Source organism: Cajanus cajan, chromosome 8 (genome assembly GCF_000230855.2).
Source record: "Cajanus cajan strain Asha chromosome 8, NIPB_CcT2T_4, whole genome shotgun sequence".
Lineage (NCBI taxonomy): Eukaryota > Viridiplantae > Streptophyta > Magnoliopsida > Fabales > Fabaceae > Cajanus > Cajanus cajan.
Window position 1 is genome coordinate 21,242,523 of NC_138524.1, and position 24,840 is coordinate 21,267,362.

General features: G+C 33.7%; 3 protein-coding genes across 3 annotated transcripts; all 3 read left to right on the forward strand.

Moving 5' to 3' along the window:
* Positions 1 to 3,317: 3,317 nt before the first annotated feature.
* On the forward strand, positions 3,318 to 3,872 carry LOC109806272 (uncharacterized). The gene has a single exon (XM_020368646.1). The coding sequence runs from the start codon at positions 3,318 to 3,320 to the stop codon at positions 3,870 to 3,872; it is 555 nt and encodes a 184-aa protein (XP_020224235.1).
* A 2,732-nt stretch (positions 3,873 to 6,604) lies between these two features.
* Positions 6,605 to 8,109, forward strand: LOC109812930 (retrovirus-related Pol polyprotein from transposon RE1). The gene is made up of 3 exons (XM_020376996.2): positions 6,605 to 7,206; positions 7,418 to 7,521; positions 7,655 to 8,109. Exons 1-3 carry the CDS (start codon positions 6,605 to 6,607, stop codon positions 8,107 to 8,109), a joined length of 1,161 nt encoding a protein of 386 aa, XP_020232585.2.
* Positions 8,110 to 15,057: 6,948 nt separating this feature from the next.
* Positions 15,058 to 20,166, forward strand: LOC145950311 (uncharacterized). Its single transcript, XM_083061395.1, has 4 exons — positions 15,058 to 15,218; positions 15,395 to 15,773; positions 16,038 to 16,703; positions 20,110 to 20,166. The coding sequence occupies exons 1-4, from the start codon at positions 15,058 to 15,060 to the stop codon at positions 20,164 to 20,166; spliced, it is 1,263 nt and encodes a 420-aa protein (XP_082917521.1).
* The last annotated feature ends 4,674 nt before the right edge of the window (positions 20,167 to 24,840 follow it).

The following is a 24,840-nucleotide window of genomic DNA, read 5'->3' on the forward strand; positions in this document are numbered from 1 at the left end:
TTGGAAACAAAATAATCAATGCATAAGAAATTTAGAGGGGCTAAAAGGTTAAAGGTGTTGAAGCAGGGGAGAGTTACTAGTAATCCCTTGCCGATCAATCTAGCTACTTACAACACAAATCAATGTTCAAATCATAACCTTTAAATCTACGAGAAAGACATTAGATACACATAATACCGTGTTACACCACCCAGGTAAAAGGAAGAAAAAAAAAATCTGAAGTCCATAATGACATTATACAAATCAGTCATGCATATTTTCCATCTTGATGACTTAAGAAAGTAGTTCTATACAGGTTGTTAAAAATTGTTTACTATGAAGTAAGAATCCAAATTATATATCATCTATTTTATAAGAATGAACTCCTAATATTTTGTGACTTTCATCCATAAGAACAAAAATTAAACCATGAAAATCTCTCTTTTAAGCATTGTGATAGATACCCTATTATAACAATAGTCTATGTGAGGAGAAAGGAAAGTGATTAACATGAGCAACACAGGTGAGGTACAATGGATATGCATAAGGGGATTCCCTTTTTACTATCTAGGCACATTTATGTTTCTTTCTTATTCAATTTTTGTGATCTCTGGATTATGTCTCTGTTTTCCTGCATTACTTGATAAATTTCATCACTAAACAGTGTCACTAACATATGTAATGTCTTTGTGTGGATAAAAATGGTTCAACATATGCAATAGTAGACACAAAAATTGCACCCTTCTCTGTTTTCTCCAATAAAGAGCAGTGCAAGTGTGTCAACACTAGATGTTTGTAATTAGACCAAGCTTCTTTAAAAATATAAATTAAACCAATATTAGCCGGATAATCTTAATTATATGTGCAATATTATATATCTAATTGCTTTCAGGTTTTTTGCCTATTCAAGCAAGGTATAATTTATTCCAATTGTTGGTATGAGCAATGCTAAACCACACAAATCAGAATGCTTCCCTTTCCCTATGATTAGTAAAAGGAATTCTAGAGATCTAGAATGCACAATTGCGTATATGGGCAAAGATTAGATATGCAGGTAAAGATATAAGCAGAAAAAAAAAAAGATATCCATGTGCATAGAAAAATCTTCATCATATGACCAAAGAAAAAAAAAAAAGTTTTGTGAATAACGTATACATATAAAAATAATAAAAGTTATTAGTGAATAACATATACATATATATATACCAGGAATAATGTATACATAATATATATACCAGGAGTTGTTCTAATCTGTACAGAGCTACTTCCTGGCATCACTGCACATATAAATGATTCTGCGTCACTCTTAATCTTCGCCAAGTCTTTCTTCCCACCATAGAATTCTTGGAGAAAATAAATAAAAAGGGTAGAATTTTAATATATATTTCCTTCAATCCAAGGATAAATAAAATAATATATACCAATTTGTCACATTATAGTTTACTGTCAATTTATTAAATATATAATGACCTCCGTTAGTAATGTCTGAGCCCCAAAAAATTTGTTATCCCAGCTGAATTCAAACACCGCATGACTCCAACCTTGGTTGCCAATGATGTAGCTCAAGTACTTGCTTTCTCCACTCGCCTTATATAGCCAAGAAGCAGCCCATAGCAATTCATCCTATTTTGTACAGAATACGAATCACGACATGAATTCTACACATATGATACATTAATTTGATACCAACGAAAAAGATTTAGCAGCTTTCTCACCTAATTCTACACAGAGATAGATTTTTTTACAGGACCTAGTTAACCTTGTCTAAATTTCTCACCTAATCCAACCAACATCTTACCTCCAGCCAACTGCTTTTACATTTTTTAGATTACAAGCATTGTCTTCTATCTCATTGAGTTGGTACTTTAAATCTACATGCAAAAGCACACAAAAAATAAAGTGTTGTGCGGTCAGAAAAATTAGGAAAAGGAGAGAAAACGAAAACCCTAACATATGCAGAATGAGAAAAGGAGAGAAATGTTGTGGATGTGGCACGGTGGAGGTGATGAGGAAAAGTTGAGAGAAGTGTTACGGTGACTTACTTGAGAAAAAGTGTGTGGTGTGCGGTGTGCGGAGGTTTACGGAGGTGACTTAGTTATGCGGTGTTACGGTGATGAGGAAATCAAAAGATAGTGCGTCTACGTTTACGGAGGTGATGAGGTGTCACTATCTCAAGTAGTACAGTGAAGGAAGAAAGAAATGTGTATTCAAAAATATTTTCAATTTTTAAATTAATAAAAATAATCATAAATAAGAAAATTTGCAGGAAATACTACTCACAAAAAATAAATAAATTACTTGCGAATTTATATTTAAAACAAAATTTGTAGGAAAATAAAAAAATTCCTGCAAATTTTTTTAGAAATTTTTATTTGCAACAAAAAATTCATATAATTAATATTTTGTAGTAAAATTTGTAAGAATTTTCTGCAAATTTAAAATTACAAAAATATTTGCAATAATTCATTGGAGATTTATATTTGCAAGAATTTTTGCAACAATTTCCTACAAATATTTTTTCGCATGAAAATCCTTAGGTAAATGGCATATTTCTAGTAATACTCGAAAGATCCATCTTCTTCTTCTCCAACACCCTCCTCTCAATCTCCCTCTCATCGGGAAGAGGCACGTGCACCACGAACTCCCTCCTCTCCCTAATTTACAAAGAGTATATGTTTTCTGTAAAGTGTATCTATGTGTTCTCTTGTATCGTGCCTTTTTCTCTTTCTTGAGTTTTAAATCTTCTTATATGGTATCTTGCAAAAGATGACTATTACAATACTTTGAGTCTAACTGGTAAGTTTGTTTGTCATCATATTTCCTTATGATGATAGATAATTGTTAGCTCATTTAATACAAACATTAAATGTATTTCACCGAATGATACCTCTTATTTGATCAAAGAAGTTACTTATCATCTTTCCACACCAAACGAAGCTTGCAAAAGCAATGTCATCGTAGTGTAGCAATAATAGTGACTATTAGAATATATGATAATATATTCTGATTTAATATAATATCTGTTAAACGTATATTTAGTTCCTTTTTTATAGCTAATTTATTTCCTAATTCTAGCCAAATTATACTATATATAATGTGTATATAAATAGATGATTCTAATGGAATGAATCAAGGAATTATTCTCTTTTATGGTATCAGATTTCCTAGGGAAAGATCCTTCACTTTTTCTCTGACTTTCGCTCACAACCCTAGCACCATTTGCCCTTGCTTCTTTGTCTTATTCATCATCCTATCAACCTCTATGTCTGACTCAAAATCTTCCTTTCACCCGCTCTTGCTGTCCCAACACCAGGAACCACGTTCCCATCACTCTTGAGATGGAAAACGTGCAATACACGACATGGGTGAAACTCTTCAAAATTCACGCACGATCCCATAAAGCAATTGATCATATTATTCCTCCAACAAAAGGCAAGGAGAAAATTCCTCAGACAGAGGAGGAGAAAGAACTATGGTCGACCCTTGACGCTACCGTTCTTCAGTGGATTTATGCCACTATTTCTCATGATCTTTTACATATCATTCTTGAACTTGACACCATGACAATAAAGGCGTGGAATAGATTGCGTGACATATTCCAGAATAACAAACACTCTCATGCCGTCACCCTTGAGTATGACTTCACTCACACAGACATGGCAGATTTTCCAAATGTCTTTGCATATTGTCAACATCTCAAATCTCTTTCGGATCAACTCAAGCATGTCGGCTTTCTCGTCGACAACAACAGACTTGTTCTTCAACTAGTTCTAGTCTCACCAAGCCCTACAACAGTGTGGCCACCCTTATTCGCCAAAGTGATCACTTGCCCCAATTTTATCAAGCCCGTTCGATGCTCACTCTTAAATAGGTCGGCCTTGCCAAAAAGGTAGCACAGAACTCGTCATCCGCCATGATTGCTCGTGACTCGGATGGCTCTCCTGATGTTTCTGATTATCCCTCTTCGAACCGCAATAATGGTGGGAAGAGTAGCCAAAATCACAACAATAATAGAGGGAAAAATCGTCGCAATAATGGTGGTTGTGGTGGCGGAAAGGGCAGCACCAATCGTGGGGGTACGACTGGAGGCAGCAATAGTCGTGGTGGTGGACAGCAGCAAGCCAGTCAGCAAGCTCTGGCCAATGTCCCATGGCCTGACGGACAACCGTGGCATTGGCAATGGATCGCTCCATGGGCTATACCTCCTTATCCGTACCCTACTAATTCATGGGCTAGGCCCAAATTTAGACAGCAGCAATGTCAACAGCCTGGTGTACTTGGGCCTAGACCTCCTCAAGCCTACATTGCAAACCAACTCCAACAGACATAGAAGTCGCAATGCATACTCTCGGCATCAGTCGTCTGGATGCAAATTGGTACATGGACACTAGTGCTACTTCTCACATGACATCCGCACAAGGTAACCTCACGTCTTATTTTAATATGAGCAACAAACATGGTACAATTGTTGGTAACGGTCATTCAATACCAATTCATGGCTATGGTCACACCAAATTGTCTTCCCCGTGTCCTCCCTTAACATTAAACAATGTCCTTCATGCTCCTCAACTTGTTAAAAACTTGGTGTCAGCTAGAAAGTTTACAACTAATAACTCTGTTTCTGTTGAATTTGATCCTTTTGGATTTTCTATGAAGGATTTTCAGACGGGGGCCGGTAATGAGGGTGTGAGAGTCCACTAGTGGTAAAAAGCTTTTAAAATCGGTTATTTTCAACTTTTAAAATCGGTTCTGTAACCGATTTTAAAAGAGCCGATTTTAAAAATTAGACTTTTAAAATCAATTATTTAACTGATTTTAAAGTGTAACTTTTAAGATCGGTTGTTTTATAACCAATCTTAAAAGTCTTGGCTTCGAAAAAATTAAATTGGAACAGGCCGTTCCAAAACAAGAATGAGTTGTTCCAAGTTATTAAAAAGGCCTAAAATTGTAATTTGGAACGGGCCGTTCTAGCATAGATTGACATGAGTTAAAACCAATCCAGAACAGGTTGTTCTCCTTGCAAAACAGCCCGTTCTCCTTGCAAAACGGGCCATTTTGCACAGAGAACGAGTCATTCTCCTTGTAGAATGGGTCGTTCTCCTTTTCTAGATTCGATATTTACCCAAAATGAACCTACAACAGAAATAGAGACACGAGAAGAAGATTAGAAGATGAAAAGAGACACGAGAAAAGCATGAAAAGATGAAAACGAAAATGACAACGAAATTTACCTTATGGGAGAGTTCAGAAAATGAGAGCGCAAGAAAGTAAAAAAAGGAATGGAGGGAAAGATTAAAGAGAATGAGAATAGAGGAAAATATAAAAGGTTTCTGACGATACTTTTAAAATCGGTTATTTAAGAAACAATTTTAAAAGTAGCACTTTTAAAATCAGTCATAAAATAACCGATTTTAAAAGTACTTTTAAGATCGATCTTGAAAGTTGTGTCAGATATACCTTTTAAGATCGGTCATAAAATAATCGATCTTAAAATTACTTTTAAGATCGGTTAAAATTTAACCAATCTTAAAAGTGTTCACATTATTGACAAAATTGCCACTGCGTGACTTTTAAGATCGGTTACCTTTTAACCAATCTTAAAACTCTGATTTTAAAAGCTTTTTTTCCATTAGTGGTCGGGGCGAGCTTTATCCCATCACCAAGCCTACAAATCCATATACATTTGTTTCCATAACACCATCTCTTTGGCATGATCGTTTGGGTCACCTGGGAGCACCTGTTTTGAATTCCCTTAGGAAGAATAAATTGATTAAATGTAATCAAATTAAGAATTCTCATATTTGTCATTCATGTCCTCTTGGAAAACATGTTACGTTGTCATTTTCTGCTTCAAATTCTTGCACTATTATGCCATTTGATATTATCCATATTGATCTTTGGACGTCACCTGTTTTGAGTTCATCGGGTCATAGATATTATGTCTTGTTTGTGGATGATTATTCCAAATTTTTGTGGACATTTCCTTTATCACAAAAATCACAAACTTATTCCACATTTTTGAATTTCAAATCCCTTATCCAAACTCAATTTGAATGAGACATAAAAAATATACAGTGTGATAATGGCACAAAATTTGATAATAGGCCTTTATGGGAATTTTGTAAAGCTAATGGTATTTCTTTTCGTTTTTCATATCCTCATACATCCCTTCAAAATGGGAAAGCTGAAAGACAAATTCGTACAATCAACAACATTGTTCGTACCTTATTGGCCCATGCTTCTCTTCCCCCTTCTTTTTGGCATCAGGCTTTGCAAATGGAAACATACCTTCTTAATATTCTTCCTCACAAGTTATTAAACTATCAATCACCTCTCCGAATCCTTTATCAAAAGGACCCATCTTATTCTCATCTTCGGGTATTTGGAGTTTATGTTATCCTCTCAATCCTTCTACAATCGTAAACAAACTTCAACCTTGGTCTATTTCTTGTGTTTTTTTTGGGTATCCTCCAAATCATCGTGGGTACAAATGCTTTGATTTATCTTCTAAAAAAATCATCATTAGCCATCACATAATTTTTGATGAAACGCAATTCCTTTTGCACAATTACATACTCCTCAAAATCACACTTATGAGTTTTTAGATGATGGACCATCTCCCTATATGGTCTATCATTTCTCTACTCAAACAAGACCACAAGCTACTCCCTTACCCAACTCGTTAGAGCCCATTTCACCAGATCCAGCAACCGACTTGCCAAACCAGCAAATAAGCCTTCCCATGCCGACTAGGCCAAGCCCCTCCACCCCACCTCCTTTCCTACCCATCTCTCTTCCTCACCCAACTCCAAGCTCACATCCAAGCCCACCAAAAAGGCCTATTACTAGAAGCCAACATGGGATTTATAAGCCTAAGAAGTCCTTCACTCTTCTTACCTCTATGTCTAAGTCCCCACTACCTCATAATCCTATATCTGCTCTTCGTGACCCGAATTGGAAAAAGTCTATGGATGATGAATATGATGCTCTCATTAATAATAAGATATGGGAGTTGGTGCCCCGTCCACCTAATGTTAATGTAATTCGGTCTATGTGGATTTTTTATCATAAATACAAATCTGATGGTTCTTTTGAGAGGCATAAAGCCCATCTTGTAAGTGAAGGTAAAACTCAACAAGTTGGCGTGGATTGTGGTGAAACGTTTAGTTCGGTGGTTAAACCAGAAACTATTCGCATAGTTCTCAGTTTGGCTCTTTCTAAAGCTTGGTCTATTCATCAACTTTACATAAAAAAATGCATTCTTACATGGAGAACTCAAGGAAACGGTTTACATGCATCAACTCTTCGGGTTTCGGGACCCTGATTGACCTAATCATGTGTGTTTGTTAAAGAAATATCTTTATGGGCTTAAAAAGCCCGACGGGCTTGGTATAAGAGATTTGCTAACTAATGTTCGTACTCTTGGGTTTTTTCACAGTACTTCGGATCATTCTTTGTTCATTTATCATCGAGGTATTTCTATGGATTATTTATTGTTATATGTGGATGATATAATTTTGACTGCTTATTCTGATGAGCTTCGTAAGTGTGTCATATCCCTTCTTAGCTCAGAATTTGCTATGAAGGACTTGGGACATTTGAGCTATTTTCTGGGCATCAATGTCACTTGTCATGCAGGTGATTTATTTTTATCTAAAAAAAATATATGCTGCAGAGATCATTGACCGAGCTGGCATGTCATCGTGTAAGCCATCTCCTACTCCTGTTGATACTAAACCAAAGATCAGTGCTGCTACAAGCATACCTTTTGAGGATCCATCTCTTTATAGGAGTCTTGTAGTGGCTCTTCAGTACCTTACATTCACAAGACCCGACATTACTTATGTCGTGCAACAGGTATGCTTATTCATGCATGACCCAAGGGAGGAGCACATGCACGCTCTCAAACGCATTTTGCATTACATTCAAGGTACTATGGATCTTGGTCTTCATCTATATCCATCTTCTACATCCACCATTCTTTCTTATACAGATGCTGATTGGGATGGGTGCCTAGATACACGACGTTCTACGTTTGGTTATTGTGTTTTTCTAGGAGATAACTTAATGTCTTGGTCCGCCAAACAACAACCTACCTTATCACGATCTAGTGTAGAGGCGAAATACTAAGGGGTTGCCAATGTGGTTTCTGAGTCATGTTGGTTGAGAAACTTACTTTTGGAGCTTCATTGTCCAATTCAAAAGGCTACATTGGTATATTGTGATAATGTTAGTGCCATATACCTTGCTAGAAATCCTGTTCAGCATCAACGCACTAAGCATATTGAAATGGATATAGATTTTCTGACAGATTTTTATTTTCGATGGATTTAAATTTGACGAAAAAAGTGGCGTCGAAAAAAAAAATCCGTCAGAAATAATTTAATTTCTGACAGAAATATTTTACGACATTTCACTATTTAGCATGTTTTATCCTTACTTGCGCAATTTTTGGAAAACTTCCCAAAAGGTCATCCATCCCTGTATTACTCCAGGTCAAACACGCTTAACTGTGAAGTTTTGATGAGTAAACTACCAAAATGTATATGTATGTTGTCAATATAACTTGTACAAATTAGTTCATTTAAGTTATTCTCAAATATACAATCTCATACTTGTACTATGATAATAATATATAATAATTTTATAGTATGAATAATAATAATAATAATAATAATAATATATTTAATTATTTTTTATTTATATATACTTACCACTACAAGAATTTCGCGGATTAGCAAGGGAATTTAGCGAGGGATATAAATCCAAGCTATTTCCTCGCTAATTAGCGAGGGACTGGCGAGGAATACAGTTCCTCTCTAATCCCTCGCTAATTAGCGAGGAAATAGCTTGGATTTATATCCATCGCTAAATTTGCTCGCTAAATAGGATCATTTTGCGACCAACCTTCATCTCCTCGCAAATCCGTCGCTAAAGCTAGTGCTTATTTAGCGAGGAACTTAGGCCCTCGCAAATCCCTCGCAAAATTATGAGCCAAAATATAAAAACAATTTTTTCATTTAGCGATGGAGTTTTCTTGTCGCAAGTCCCTCGCTAATGAGTTATAAGTATAGCCCTCGCAAATCTGTAACAGCCCAAGCAACCCGCATGAGGATATTGTCCGCTTTGGCCCACGGCCGCACGGTTTTGCTCTTGGCGATGACACGCATGCCACCCCAAAAGGCCTCCTCACAAGGAAGGTATCCACACCCATATATATGGCATGCTTCGTTCGCCTTCCTAACCGATGTGGGACTATATCCACCCCCCCTCAAGGGAGTCCAGCGCCCTCGCTGGCACACCGATCCGGGCCCCGGCTCTGATACCAATGTAACATAAATTCCAAATTATAAATTAATAGGAGGCTTGGCCGTCCATTCACATAAATCAAACGTTATTCTAAGAAATTCTACCCAATACCCTCATGTATTCTACATATAAATAATCCTCTTTTCCCCCGTACCTGATTAAATAGAAATTTTAGTAGAACCTCCTCTTCTTTCTATTAAACCAGGACCGGAACTAAAGCAGAACCTCCCCTCTTTCTTTCTCTCTTTCTCTCTCTCCTTTCTCTCTTCCAGAATTTCCTTATCTCAAGTTATGAATTTCTTTCAGCCCCTAGCCCCTATTTATAGAAATTCTGAAATTACTATGCACTATGCACTATTCATTAAAATAATATTATAAATTACTATGCACTATTCATTATTATATTTAAATTTATTTAAAAATTTGAACCCGCGTCCCTCGCAGCCGTCAGTTACTGTGCACGTGCACAGTAAAACACTATTTACAAATACGTAAATACGTATTTATGAATAGTGAAAAATGTATACGTGAATAGTAAAATACATGAATAGTAAAATACGTAAATAGTAAAATACTTAAATAAAAATATGATAAACCTTTTAATAATCCCAATACATAAAAATAAAATTTTGGGATGTTACAAAATCCGTCGCAAATTAGTGAGGGAAAAGGTTTTTCGCTAATCCGTCGCAAATAAGAGATTTCGTTGCTAGTAGAATTTGAAATTTAAGTATTTGTAAAATTTCTTGAAATAATATAATTTCAAATTCTCCCCAAAAAGTAAAAATTTGAAATTTTTCATATTTTTTTCTTTTTATTTTACTTATATATATTTTATGTTATTTGTTATCTCTTTATTTTTTTAATTATTGAATATTTAAAAATATTTTTAAAATTATTAAATATTATCTAATATTAATTTTAAAAATTATTAAATATTATCTAACATTATCTATTAAATAAAACTATTGATTAAAAGATAAAGTAAACAAATTTCTAGACTTAATTTATTGAATAAGAAATTCAATATATAACGTAATTACATTCATTAAATAACTTTTTAAGAGTTACTTTTGAAGTAACTGAATTTTTACTCATATATTTTTTAAAACACACACACACACACACACACACACACACACACACACACACACACACACATATATATATATATATATATATATATATATATATATCATCATAAATTTTAAATATAATTTATATGTTTACAATATGAATTTAGTCCGTATATGTTTTGTTTTCTTAATTATGATAATTTAAAATATTTTTGTTTATTTTGATTTATATATGAATTTAGTCTCTATAAGTTCATGTTTTCTCAATTTTAGTTCTTTAAATTTTTATCCTTATAAATATGCATTTTTCAAATTTTAGTTCATTAAATATATATTATAATTTTCTTTCACTTTAGTTCATGTAACTTCGTACTATCAACTAAAAATTAGAAAGAAAAAATATAAACTTATATTGACTAAACTTTCAAAAAAAATATTATAAAGATTGAAATTGAGAAAGGATAATCCTATAAGGATTAAAAATAATTTTAAAAAATTGGAAGGATCAACATTAAAAAACTCTAAATAAATATTTAGCTTATATTTCATATATAATATTTGACAAATTAAAGTAAGCATAAATTATATAGATATATTAATCAATTTTATCAAGATATTTGTTAATTATCATATTATATATAAAGGAAGGTTTTTTTTTTAAACACGTATCACGATTTTTTCAAAAACATTTTTGCTCAACATGTTTTTTTTTTACTCTATATTTTTTAATAAATTTAATTTAATTTAATTTACCTTCTCTCCATAACTCTCTCTCTCTCTCTCTCTCTCTCTATATATATATATATATATATATATATATATATGTGTGTGTGTGTGTGTGTGTGTGTGTGTGTGTCTGTGTGTCTGTGTGTGTGTGTGTTTCTCTCCATAACATCTACTTATTTCTATTTAAAATTATAATTTAAATTATTTAGTTTTATAATTTATAATGATAATATAATTTATAAAATTATAAATATTTATTTATTATATACTTATAAATTAAATTTTAACATTTTAAATAAATTATTAATTAATTTAATATATTTATTTACCTTAAATCAAACATATAAAATTCAAAAAATGTATTTATCCTTGTTTTATTTTCTAATTACCAACCATTAATAAAATACTAACTTAAAATCTTATCTAATTATATCATAATATTCTCATATCAAATTTAAAACTAGATATGAGTTATACAAAAATATTAAGATCATATAGTAAATTGTCAATAAGATTTTAGTTAAATAATTTAAAATAATTAATGTTTCAATTATATTGTTAATTAGCAAATAATTTATTCAAAAGCTAATTAATTTTTTTAATATTCATTATTAGTAAAATTTAATAACTTTTAATTTAACAATTAATTGGATCGATGAAATTCAATACACACTATGAATTATTGAGCGGAATAACTTTACCAAGAGTTATTTTGTAAGTTATGTTAAATCAAACACATAAAATTCAAAAAATATATTTATCCTTGTTTTATTTTTTAATTATCAACCATTAATAAAATACTAACTTAAAATCTTATCTAATTATATCATAATATTTTCATATCAAATTTAAAATCAGTTCTTACAATTTCAACAAATATAAATTTGTCTGAAATATTCCATCAATAAGAAATCATCTTCGATTAATATAATATTTTGTATGTATGATTTAAGAGTAAATAATTTTCAGTTGAACAATTGAATTTACAAAATTCATATTTAATATAAAATTATTGAGCGGTGTAATACTTAGTAAAAGTCATATTTAATATATATATATATATATATATATATATATATATGTAAATTTTACTAAGTATTACACCACTCAATAACTTTATATTAAATGTGAATTTGGTAAATCCAACTGTTAGATTGAAACTTCATATCTCTTAGATTATATATACAAAATTTTATATTAATCCAACATGATTTGATACTTCAATTTTATAAAACAAAATTGATGTAATATATTCATTTCAAAATACACTAAAATATGAACACTTTGATTAGCTTCTAGTTGTTGTTCAATTTTAACAAAATTTGATATACACGTATAAAGTGATATGAACTTTCAATTTAACAGTTGGATTTACAAAATTTACATTTAATATAAAGTTATTGAGCGGCGTAATACTTAGTAAAAGTTACACCGGTATAATTATAACCTTCTATATTATATATATATATATATATATATATATATATATATATATATGTGTGTGTGTGTGTGTGTGTGTGTGTGTATGTGTGTGTGTGTAATTTTAAGCTTATTACTTCTAGAAAATATTTTTTTTCCTTCTAAAATATAAAACTACTGTTTATGTTAAATAAACTAATATATGCACTAATTATTTAATAGAAAACTCATGAAACACACAAATATATGAAAATATTCACACTTGAACTTGCTTACTATAATTTTAAAGAAAATATATTATCATCTCTAAGTAGTTTATAAATATTTAAAAATAAATATTATTTATTTAAAATAATTGTTAAGATCAAAAAATATTAATTTTAGAAGGTTTAAATATATTTTAGTCCCTATAAGATGGGTGATTTTGATTTTGATCTTTGTAAATTTTTTTCTTTATTTTTCATTCTTGTAAGATTTATAAAGATTGTTTCCTGCTTGTAAAATGAGTAAAATATTTTTCTTTGATTTTCATCCCTCTAAAATATAAATTCACTAGTTTGATTATTTTAAGGTAGATAAATAATATTTATTTTAAAAAACTAAAAAAAATTTAGAGGTGTTAAATATCAATACGATAATAGTACGTAATTGTTGTAGGTGAAACCTAAGATAATTATTTATCTTTTTTTAAAAAAAATAAAAAGTAGTTAAAAATGATTACATAAAAAATAAGAACTAAAAATAAAAATTCCAATTTTAGAAAATGAAAATAAGAATTAAAAATAAGAATTAAAAATAAGAATTTAAAATAAAATTAAAAATAAGAAATTAAAAATAAGAATTAAAAATAAGAAATTTTCGACGGATTTATATTTTCGTCGAAAATTTTCAACAGAATATTCCATCAGAAATTTTTCGTCAGAAAATATAAATTTTCTGACAGATTCATATTTTCGTCGGAAATTTACGTTTTTCTTGTAGTGTTTGTTCGAGAAAAGGTTGCTCGCGGCCAGGTTCGAGTGTTACATGTCCCCTCACGTTATCAAATTGTAAATATTCTGACCAAGGGTCTTCCGCTGGTGTTATTTGAGGATTTTTGGAACAGTGTTAGCATTCGGCGACCTCCCGCTTCGACTATGGGGGTGCATTAGAATATATAATAATATATTATGATTTATTATAATATCTGTTAAGCGTATATTTAGTTCCTTATTTATAGCTAATTTGTTTCCTAATTCTAGCTGAGTTATACTCTGTATAATATGTATATAAACAGATGATTACAATGGAATGAATCAAGGAATTATTCTCTTTTAGTGACTTTATCTACTTAATTTTCTCCATAATTTCAAGGATCTTAGTCCTTGGTCTTCACAGAAAGCATGATCATTTTCTCTTTAACAAATTTGTGAGTTTCGAGATAACTTTCTAGTTCGATCTGTTAAGGAATGAAGCATTCAAAATGAATTTTGTCCTTAATCTCAATAAATAATGAACATTTAATGTATATGAGACAAATTGTATGCTTCATCTGATTCACATTGTCTTATAGATGATTTGCGTCTAACACTTAGTTTGATAAACATTTTTCAAAGATATTTTCAAAAGCATTTTCTCTTGTAAAAATATTTTTTTTGTTAGCATTAAAATTTCAAAACTTGAGGGATCTAAGATCATCTTTTAACTTAACACTTCACAATGACAATTTTAAAGTCATGGACCCCAACCATGACGATCCCATGGTAATCTCAATCGACGTCACCTTCCTCCAACTATTTGTCCCCTATGACGAGATCTAATCATATAATAAACATCTTCTGAAGTTCACAAGCTAGCGCCTTAACATGAGGGGTTACATTGAGCTTCTAACCAAATTCAGTAATGAAAGAAACATCAAACCTTTATCAATAATATTATAAGTATATGGTCGCAAAACACTCTAAGGGGTAGGTCCCTTTAAACAACATTTCGATAATTATACCGTCCAGGGTATAGGCCGACCTGGTCCCGGTATAAGAGGAATCAGTATTAATTAACCAGACCCTCCTTGGTGGGGGGCATCCGGTCATACTCCGACCTAGTCCTCCAAGGGATTAGTCGGCTACATCCCGATCCCATTTTCCTGAAGGATGTACCTCGGCCAAATTCTGACCTCACCTCCTGATAGGGGATGCTCGGTTAGCATCCGATTCGGCCCCCCATCAAAACGTTCCCTCAAACAGTTTCTGACCCTAATCTCCCATTATGAATGCAAAACTAAAACTAACGATAAGATCTTACCTTTTAAGCATCAAATATCTTTAAGATATTAACAGTCATAAAATCCCTGCACTCACGGGGACCAAGAGGTCCAGGAACAGCGAAAGTATAAAATCCAAAATCCTAGAGCTAACAAGGTAGATTACCCTTTTGAATTCTCTGGATTTAAGGCTTAACCTAGGAAGAAACCCTAGTCTACCCTTTGACCGGAACATTTTGGCGCCCACCGTGGGGCTACGGTGAAACTTTTCCTACGCACCAAGTAATACGGAAGAACCTGCACTTTACTATGGCGAGAGGCGGCACATCAAACAGTGACTCACAACACCCTTCCATGGAGGAGATGATGGCATTGATCAACGGTTTGAGAGAGGAGAATGCACGAGCCAGGGAAAGGGAGGAGGCCATCCAGCGAGAAAACGAGGAGATCAGGAGGCGAGCGGATGAGATGTAAGCTATGATGACGGCCAATACCCGAAAGGCGGAGGAAGATGTCATGATGGAAGTTCCTAAAGATTTCTGATCTTTCTCGAAGGCTATAGAGGCTGAGATCATCCCGAGAGATCATCGGGTCCCCCAGGTAGAACCTTTTGACAGAACCCAGGATCCTAGTCAACACTTGACAGATTTTCGAGCACAAATGTTGATTTGTGGAGGAAGTATGGAAATCCTTGCAAGCTGTTCATGGGCACGCTTGAGAAGGCAACACTTGATTGGTTTAGTGTTCTCCCTGACCGATCAATCACCGACTTCAACGTCTTTAATCGACTATTCATGGCGCAGTTTGTAGCCAACAAAAAGAAACCGCCGATCACGTCAAACTTGTTTGATCTCAAGCAGCAATGCAAGGAGTCTTTGGAGGACTTTTTGCAAAGGTTCAACGAGGTCGCTTTGAGGATAGCGTCTCTGGATGAAAGAATGGCAGTCATCGCGTTTCAGAAAGGTCTAAGGTCTGGTGCCTTTGACATCACGCTCGAGAGAGCGAATTTGCAAATGATGTCAGAGGTGAGAGCTTTTGCCCTGAGTCACATCAAGACGGAGGAAGGACAAATCAATAAAAGGGCAGTTGAAAGCTGAGAAGCAAGAGGTAGTGATAAGGAGTGCAATAAACATCTCCGATCGTGTTCAGATTGGAGTGAGCGACGTGACCGTTATAATATGAAGGAGGGCAATTACCGACAGACTGATCATGGTAGTCGGCCAAGGGGTGAATGGACATGAGCCAACAACGAAGAGAATTTTACTCCGCTCAATGTTCCTAGGAGGCAGATACTTCATGATGTCAACAGTGCATTGTTGTTTGAGTTTCCAGCAGCGACAGAGCATCAGTTGGGTCCCTTCAAGACGGACTGGTGTGAGTTTGATAGGACTCACGGGCATTGCACGAAAAATTGTTTTGTCCTTGGAAGACAGATTGAACGCTTGATCAGGGAGGGACGCTTGAAAAAGTTTGTGGCGAGAGAACAGGAAGAAGGCTCATCTAACAGGCGACACAGGCATGCACAAGACGACACAAGGAGGGATAGGCATAGAGAAAGGACCCCCCTCAAGGACACCCCAGCAAAGGCATCGGAGGTCCACCAACAAGCGATTCACGGGGACTTCAACACGGTGGAAGGAGGATTTGCGGGAGGAGGAGTCACCTCATCTACTCGAAAAAGGTACACACGCTCCTTCCTGTCCGTGTTGAAAATTCGTCGACCTCCCCAACCCATGATTTCCTTCTCGGACGCCAACTATGAAAGAGTAGCTCCTCATGAGGATGATCCTATCGTCATTTCGACGATAGTGATAGGCTATAATGTGAAGTGTGTTCTAGTCAACCAGGGAAGCTCGACCTTCATTATCTTTTGGGAAGCTTTCGTGGGAATGAAGATACCTAACGACCGACTAGTACCTTACGTGGGAACCCTAGTAGGTTTTGCAGGAGATCAGGTTATGGCTAGGGGATATGTCGATCTAGAACGGTCATACTCCGGTCATACTCCGACCTAGTCCTCCAAGGGATTAGTCGGCTACATCCCAATCCCGTTTTCTTGGAGGATGTACCTCGGCCAAATTCTAACCTCACCTCCCGATAGGGGAAGCTCGGTCAGTATCCAATTCGGCCCCCAATCAAAACGTTCCCTCAAACAGTTTCTGACCCTAATCTCCCATTATGAATGCAAAACTAAAACTAACGATAAGATCTTACCTTTTAACCATCAAATATCTTCAAGATATTAACGGTCATAAAATCCCTGCACTCACGGGGCCCAAGAGGTCCAGGAACAGCAAAAGTATAAAATCCAAAACCCTAGAGCTAACAAGGTAGATTACCCTTTTGAATGCTCTGCCTTTAAGGCTTAGCATAGGAAGAAACCCTAGTCCACCCTTTGACTGGAACAATAATCAAGTTATGTTTCAACTCAAAACAATATAATGCAAGTAATAAATTCGTGAACAACCACCTTTTACCTCATCTTATGTCACTATTTGTACTAATAAACTTAAATTTCTTGGTTTTATTTCCTTATTTTCAATTAGGTAATACATCACTGATGATGATTTAGTGCATAATGTTCTTAACTACTCATTAGTTTTTTCCTAATCCATTTTGTTAAGCTTTGTGCCTGTTCCAAATAATAGACCTCGACATCAACCTCACCTTAAGGTCTCGACCTCGATCACGAATCTTGTCTTTAGCCATAAAGTTTATATTGATGACTTTACAGGTTTTGATGACAAATGTCAAAACTTATACCTAATGACACGTTATCAATTACACTTGTTTTTAGTGTATTGATACGTACCTAACTTAGTTTTTTTAAAATTTTAATTATAATAAAAATCAATAAATTTATTGTTAAATTAATATTTTTTTAATTTGTGTCATGTATCCATATAACCAACATTATCTAATCTGATAACACTTCTTTTTAATACTCTTTTTATTGAATTATTATAATTAATAGTATTTATATTTAAGAAAAGAAAGTATAGTAGTAAAGTTTAAATATGTTTATAATCTCTTGTATTAATACCAGGTAATTGTGTAGATCCATACTAGCTAGGAACTTTTTACATGCGTTCTAATAACTTTATGAAGTTTACCGCAACTTCAATTTTGTACAATAGTGTAAACAACACGTTCGATCCTTTTTAATAACTTTCTAGTAAAGTTTAAATATGTTTATAATTTTTCGTATTAATACGAGGTAAATGTGTAGATCCACACTAGCTAGGAACTTTTAACATGCTTTATAATAACTTTATGAAGTTTACCGCAACTTCAATTTTGTACAATAGCGTAAACAACACGTTCGATGCTTTCTAATAACTTTCTAGTACTAAAGTTTAAATATGTTTATAATCTTTCGTATTAATACGAGTTAAATGTGTAGATCCACACTAGCTAGGAACTTTTAACATGCTTTCTAATAACTTTATGAAGTTTACCGCAACTTCAATTTTGTACAATAGCGTAAACAACACGTTTGATACTTTCTAATAACTTTTTAGTAGTAAAATTTAAATATGTTTATAATCTTTCGTATTAATAGGAGTTAAATGTGTAGATCCACACTAGCTAGGAACTTTTTACATGCTTTCTAATAACTTTATGAAGTTTACCACAATTTCAATTTTGTACAATAGCGTAAACAACACTTTGGATACTTTCTAATAACTTTATGAAGTTTACCACAACTTCAAATTTGTACTATAGCGTAAACAACTACGTTCGATGTCGATGTACGAAGCTTTGAATCTTGTGAAATTCAAGTCCAAGGTTCTTGTATTTTATTGCATACCCTTCCTTCTGATTCATCACAATTATATGTGAATCCTTTTGGCTTTGTAAATTATGTTTTCCAATATTTTTATATATTAAAGACAGTTAAAAATAGAAAAGAAAAATATAAAATGAAACGGACAATATAACAAAAGAGAGCAATAGAAAAAAAAAGTGAGTTGTAAAAAACGCATAATATAAATATCTCATATGAAAGTTGGAATAATATACTTTAAATGATTATAATTTGGGTAAAATATATTTTTTATCTCTAATTTAAAAAAAAATAGTTTTAGACTCTATAAAATTTTAATACGTTTTCAGACACTACATTTATTTAAAAACACATATTTTTAGCTTTCAAGACGCAATCCATATCAGTTTCGATAAATATAAAAACTAAAAATACATTAAAATTCCATAGGACTAAAATCGATATTATAAGATATTTTGAAGAAGTAAAAATATATTTTAGTAATTATATTGTCTAAGAAAAGGGAAATAGCTGGGGAACATACACCTTATTTTGAAAGTATTGAGTGGAATAAAAATAATGATAACAAAAAGGGCGAAAATGATTAGAAAAAGACAGAAATAAGTGTAAAAAATATGAGGTGAAAAGGAAATGGTGAGAAAATGATATGAAAAAGGAGAAAAAGTAACATCTGTGCTAAGAAAAAGGCAGAAATATATAAAAAATAATAATAAAAAGAGGTGAAAAGAAATGGAGAGAAAATAAATATATCTTAATAATAATAATTACTAGGAAAATTAAGACAAAGTCTTAGTTTGTCAGTGTCAAGTATTTGTATTATTTCTTCCCAGAATTTTCCACAATGACGTCAGTCTTTAATAATACCAGGACTACTCAGTAACTGTCCAGAAAATAAAAGAAGGGAATATACTGTTAGGAAACAACAATGGACTTCTTTTTTTAATATATTATTTTTTATTTATTTAAATAACTTGGCCGGGTTATTATTTATATAAATAATCCAGTTCAGGTAAAAAATTGATTATCCAGTAATCAATTTTTTAAAAAAAATTTTCAAAAAAATTTAAATTTTTTAAAAAAATTGATTATCCAGTAACCGATTTTTTTATTGATTTTTTCTTTTTAGATTTTTAGGTTTTTTTTCTTCAGATTTTTGATTTTATTTTTTATTTTTCTCTAGATTTTTTAGAATTTATAAAAAATTATAATTAATATTTTAAAAATTTAGTTTAGTTGTAGAATATATAAAATATATTTATTATTTAAATTAAAATATTATTTTAAAATATTTTTTTATTAAAAAAGAAATATAATTAAAAAATAGAGATAATTTAATTGAAAATTCTCAAATAAAATATGTATTAAAATATATGTTTTAATAATGAAATTAAAATTTTTAAATATACAAAATTTAATATTGTAATTTAGTAAATCATTTATTAAAATTATAAATATGTTAATTAAGAATGTCATTGATTTACGTGCGTAAGAAATCAAATGCTTTAGTGATGAGTATCATTGATGCGGTGTGTCATTGATGCAATGTGTCATTGATGACTGTGTCATTGATGCAGTGTTTAGGGCTTCAGAGTGTCATTGATGCAGTGTTTAGGTTTGATGAGTCTAATTGATTGAACCTTATCTCCACCTTCTATTTAAACGAGACCATTCTTGGGTTCAAATGCAGAGTGCAATTGAGCCAAATATTCTTGTTTTCGTGTGTTAGTCTTTGTCTTCAACAATGTCTTCCTCTTCTTTTCGTGTGTTAGTCTTCTTCAATGGTGAAATCACTCAAACAAACGAAGGGGATACTTTTGTATCCTCTAACCCAATGTTTTTATTAGTTAGTTCACGTATCACACTTGATGCGTTGAAAGCTAAGATCTAAAGAAAACTCAACTTACCACAACCACATTAGTTGATCAACTTTACTTTCGATATCCACAAGTGATAGGCGAAGGAATGCTTAATTTTTGAGTTGTCAAGCTTACCGACGATGAAGACATTCATGGTATGATTCAAATGATTCGTGGCCTTAAACTTCTTACTTCTGCTCAACTATATGCGAATCTCACACCAATAAATAACAATTCTCAATCTTCCTATGAAAACCAACCTTCTTCCTATGAAAACCAACCTTCTTTCTATGAATTTCATCCATACACAAGTTCATTCACCCACCTAAACAACGATCCTTTATCACATGGATCCTTTACCATCCTCCTTACATTTGGAGTCCCACAAGAAGAAGAAGAAGAAAAAAAAGAAAAAGAAAAAGAAAAAGAAGAAGAAAAGAAGGAGTCCCTGAAGTTGGAGTTCTTGAAGTTGGAGTCCTGAAGAAGAAGTTGGTCCTTTTAGTGAGGGAGAAGAAGATGCAAGACTCTAACAAGACGAACAAGATCTTCCTCTACAACAACCTCAACACGTCAGCACATTTAGTTTCCCATCACATATGCATAATGTTGATTTACAAACAGTCACCAACCTAGAGTATAGACATGCACTTGACCATGTTGACGTCGAGTATGCTCCTGACAGCCTATTTGAAGGCATTACTTTCAACACAAAGGAGGAAGTCCAACATGTTTTAAATTCATACCATATAAAGAAAGGTCTTTATTACAGGGTGGAGAAATCATCACCAACATTAATTGTTTCACGGTGTGTTAACATTGCATGTGATTAGAGGCGTAAAGCGGCTTTTATTATTAGAAGCAAAAAATGGGAGGTTCTTAACCTATCAGGTGAACATTCTTGTTCATCCCCTATTATCACACAAGATCATGTCAACCTTGGCTATGTATATATCAGCAAAAGTATTCTTGCTTTGGTGGAGAGTGATTTATTGATTTCAATTCCAACAATAATAGCACACATCAAAAATGCTGAATGGTACACAATCTCATACCGCAAAGCATGGATGGCAAAGCAAAAGGCAGTTGAAGACTTACATGGCAACTGGGAACAAATCTTACCATGATTTACCTAAGTTGCTCAATGCCATGACAATATTTCTTAATGGATTTGTTGTTGAGAGACAAACAAGGCCACTATACAACCAACAAGGTGAGATGGTTCATGATTATGTTCAATTCCATAGAGTATTTTGGACATTTAAACCTTGTATACATTGGTTCAAATACTGCAAGCCCATTGTTCAAGTTGAAGGCACATTCTTGTATGGAAAATACAAAGGAACTCACCTTGTGGTCGTGGCTCAAGACGGTAACAATAAAATCTTTCCAACTGCCTTTGCAATTGTTGAGGGTGAAATAGAAGATGCATGGTTTTTCTTTCTACATTATCTCAAAAGACATGTTTGCCCTCAGGATGGCCTTCACTTAATTTCTGACAACCGCGAGTCCATAAAAAATGCCTACGCTAGACAAGACAGTGGTTGGACACCAGAGAATTCAGTGCATGTATTTTGTGTTCGTCATATTACCCAAAACTTCATGAGACATTTCAAGAATACAGAACAAAAAAAAAAGTAATCATCAACATGGGTATCTACTTCTTTTCATTAATTACTTTTATTTGTTTGACCATATTTTAACAATATTAAATTGTTCATTTTTTGCTAATTTCATTTCACATTGTATGGGATGACTGAGCCAAGATTAAATTACTACTACAACATACTGAGGAGCAAATCAGAAATTGAAGGTGTAATTGAATGGCTCAACACCATACCAAAAGAATAATGGACTCTTGCATGGGACGGTGGTCGACAATGGGAACACATGACTACCAACTTGGCTGAGGCAATTAATTCCATTCTTAAAAAAACAAGAAAGTTTCCAATTTATGCAATTATCATGTTGGCTGATGTTAAACTTAGGGCTAACCAAATTTATACTGAAATAATCAATAGGGTCATGAGAGATGCAGAATCAAAAGCTAATAGTCATCAGGTCCTCAAATTTGATCGTCACAGTACACGTTTTCTGGTTCAAGAGATAATAAACCCAAGGGAAACACGACCTACTAGAAATTTCATGGTTAGACTACATGACAACTGGTGTGACTGTAGGAAATTCTAGAAGCTACACATGCCATGCTCCCATGTTGTTGCTGCATGTAAGCTTGTTCACCACAATTATAAATCTTACATAGATCAAGTATACACATTGTAGTATGTTTCAGATGTGTATAACGAATCATTTGATGAACTGCCCAATGAATCTTATTAGCCGGATTGTGAAGAACCACAAATCATACCAAATCTGGAAAAGATTATAAATAAAAAAGGTCATCCAAAGTCATCCATAATGTGCACTGAAATGGATATGGTTGAACCAGGACAACCAAAAAGATGTTCTCTGTAACGACCCGCCGTGGCCGTCACACTACGAAACAACACTCACACAACTGGGATATATATATATATATATATATATATATATATTTATATATATATATATATATATATATATATATATCCCAGTTGTGTGAGTGTTGTTTCGTAGTGTGACGGCCACGGCGGGTCGCTACACTTTTATGGTATCAGAGCAGTTCGAGTCTAGTGGACACTCTATGGGAGTGGTTCCTTTAGGCTTTTATTGTGTTGAACTTTGTGTTGTGTTGGATGTTGTGCTGATTTGTGTTAAGTAGTTGAGATGTAGTGTGTTGAATGAGTTGTTCATTTTGTAGAAGATGCTTAAAATATGAGTAGATAGCCCATGTCATGGAGATGATGGCTATGGCTATGCAATAGTGGAATGCTTACTTTGCTAGGATGGATTCTAAGAAAGCTATGACTAGTGCCTCAAGACCAGTTGGGTCATAGGAGAGTCAGGTTTTGGCTGAGTTCAGGAAGTGTAGTCCTCCTCAGTTCAGAGGTGATGCAAATACGGTGGCTAACCATTGGATTTGCAAGTTGGAAAAGATATTTTCAGTTCTAGGTTTTTCAGAGGAGCGAAAGCTCAACTATGCAGTGTATATGTTCATAGGGGAGGCAGAGTATTGTTGGAGAGGTACTAGTCAAATGCTGAATTGACCGTGGAGTGGTTGTGGACAGGGTGTGCTTCAAGAGGGCCTTCCTTGAGAAGTACTTCCCAGAGAGTGTTAGGCATGCTCGAGAGGCAGAGTTTATGAGATTACAGCAAGGGAGAATGTCGGTGACCGAGTATGCCATGAGATTCAAGCACTTGGCACACTTCTACACCCAAGTCATCTTTGAGGCTTGGAACTGTAAGAAATTTGTTGAAAGCTTGAAGTATGATTTGAGGAGAGTGGTGGGGCTTATGGCCATCAAGGAGTTTCCAGTCTTAGTAGAGAAGGCAAAGGTTGTAGAGCGTCTAGAGAGCATCGGCAAGTCAGCGATGATTGTTGGTGGACCAACTGGGTCCAAGAGTGGTAGTGGTTCTTAGAGGAAGCCTTATGATAGGCCCTAATCACAACAAAGGAGTCTTATCACAAGGAAACCTATTGACATAGCTAGGAGTGGAGATTAGAGTGGAGCTGCTACTCTCAGATGTTACAGATGTGGTGGATCTCACTTCATTCGTGATTGCTTCATACCGAGAGCAAGTGCTTTAGGTGTGGCTAGATGGGTCACATGTCGACTAGTTGTCCTGTAGGTGCTAGATAGACCATGAGAGCCCCGAGGGGTGATAGATCTTCTATAGCTAGAAGGGTGTTTGCCTTAACCAGAGTCGAAGCTTCCACTTCATCTGATCTAGTGAAGCGGAAGGGTAAATCTTCTAGTAAGGTTGTGATGATGTTATTTGACTCAGGGCCTCCATTCATTTACTTTATATACATGTGTTGAAAAGTTGGGTTTGCCTGTACATAATTTGGGGTTGACATTGCTTGTGTCTGCGCATGCTTCTATTTCTATTGTTGTCTCTAAGATGTGTTGGTTGTCCCTTGGAGATGTGTGATAGGAAGTATAAGGTGAACTTGATCTGTTTGCCTTTAGTGGATATTGACATAATCTTAGGGATGAATTGGTTATCTGCCAATCATATTTTTATAGATTGTGTCAATATGGAGTTAGTTTTTCCCTTAAGGGGATAATGAATTGTTAATTTCAGCCAGCCAAGCTGAAGTGATGTTGAGAGATGGAGCAGAGTGTTGTATTCTATTTGAAGTTGTGAGTGTGGAAACTGAGAAAGTGATCAATAGGTAGGAGTTGTGAGGGAATTTTTGAAGGTGTTTTTGAATGAGGTGTCTAGGTTACCTCCTATTAGGGAGATTGAGTTTAGCATTGATCTGGTCCTTGGTGTAGGGCTAGTGTTGGTTACTCCCTATAAGATAGCCCCAACAGAGTTGGTTAAATTGAAGTGTCAGGTGGAAGAGTT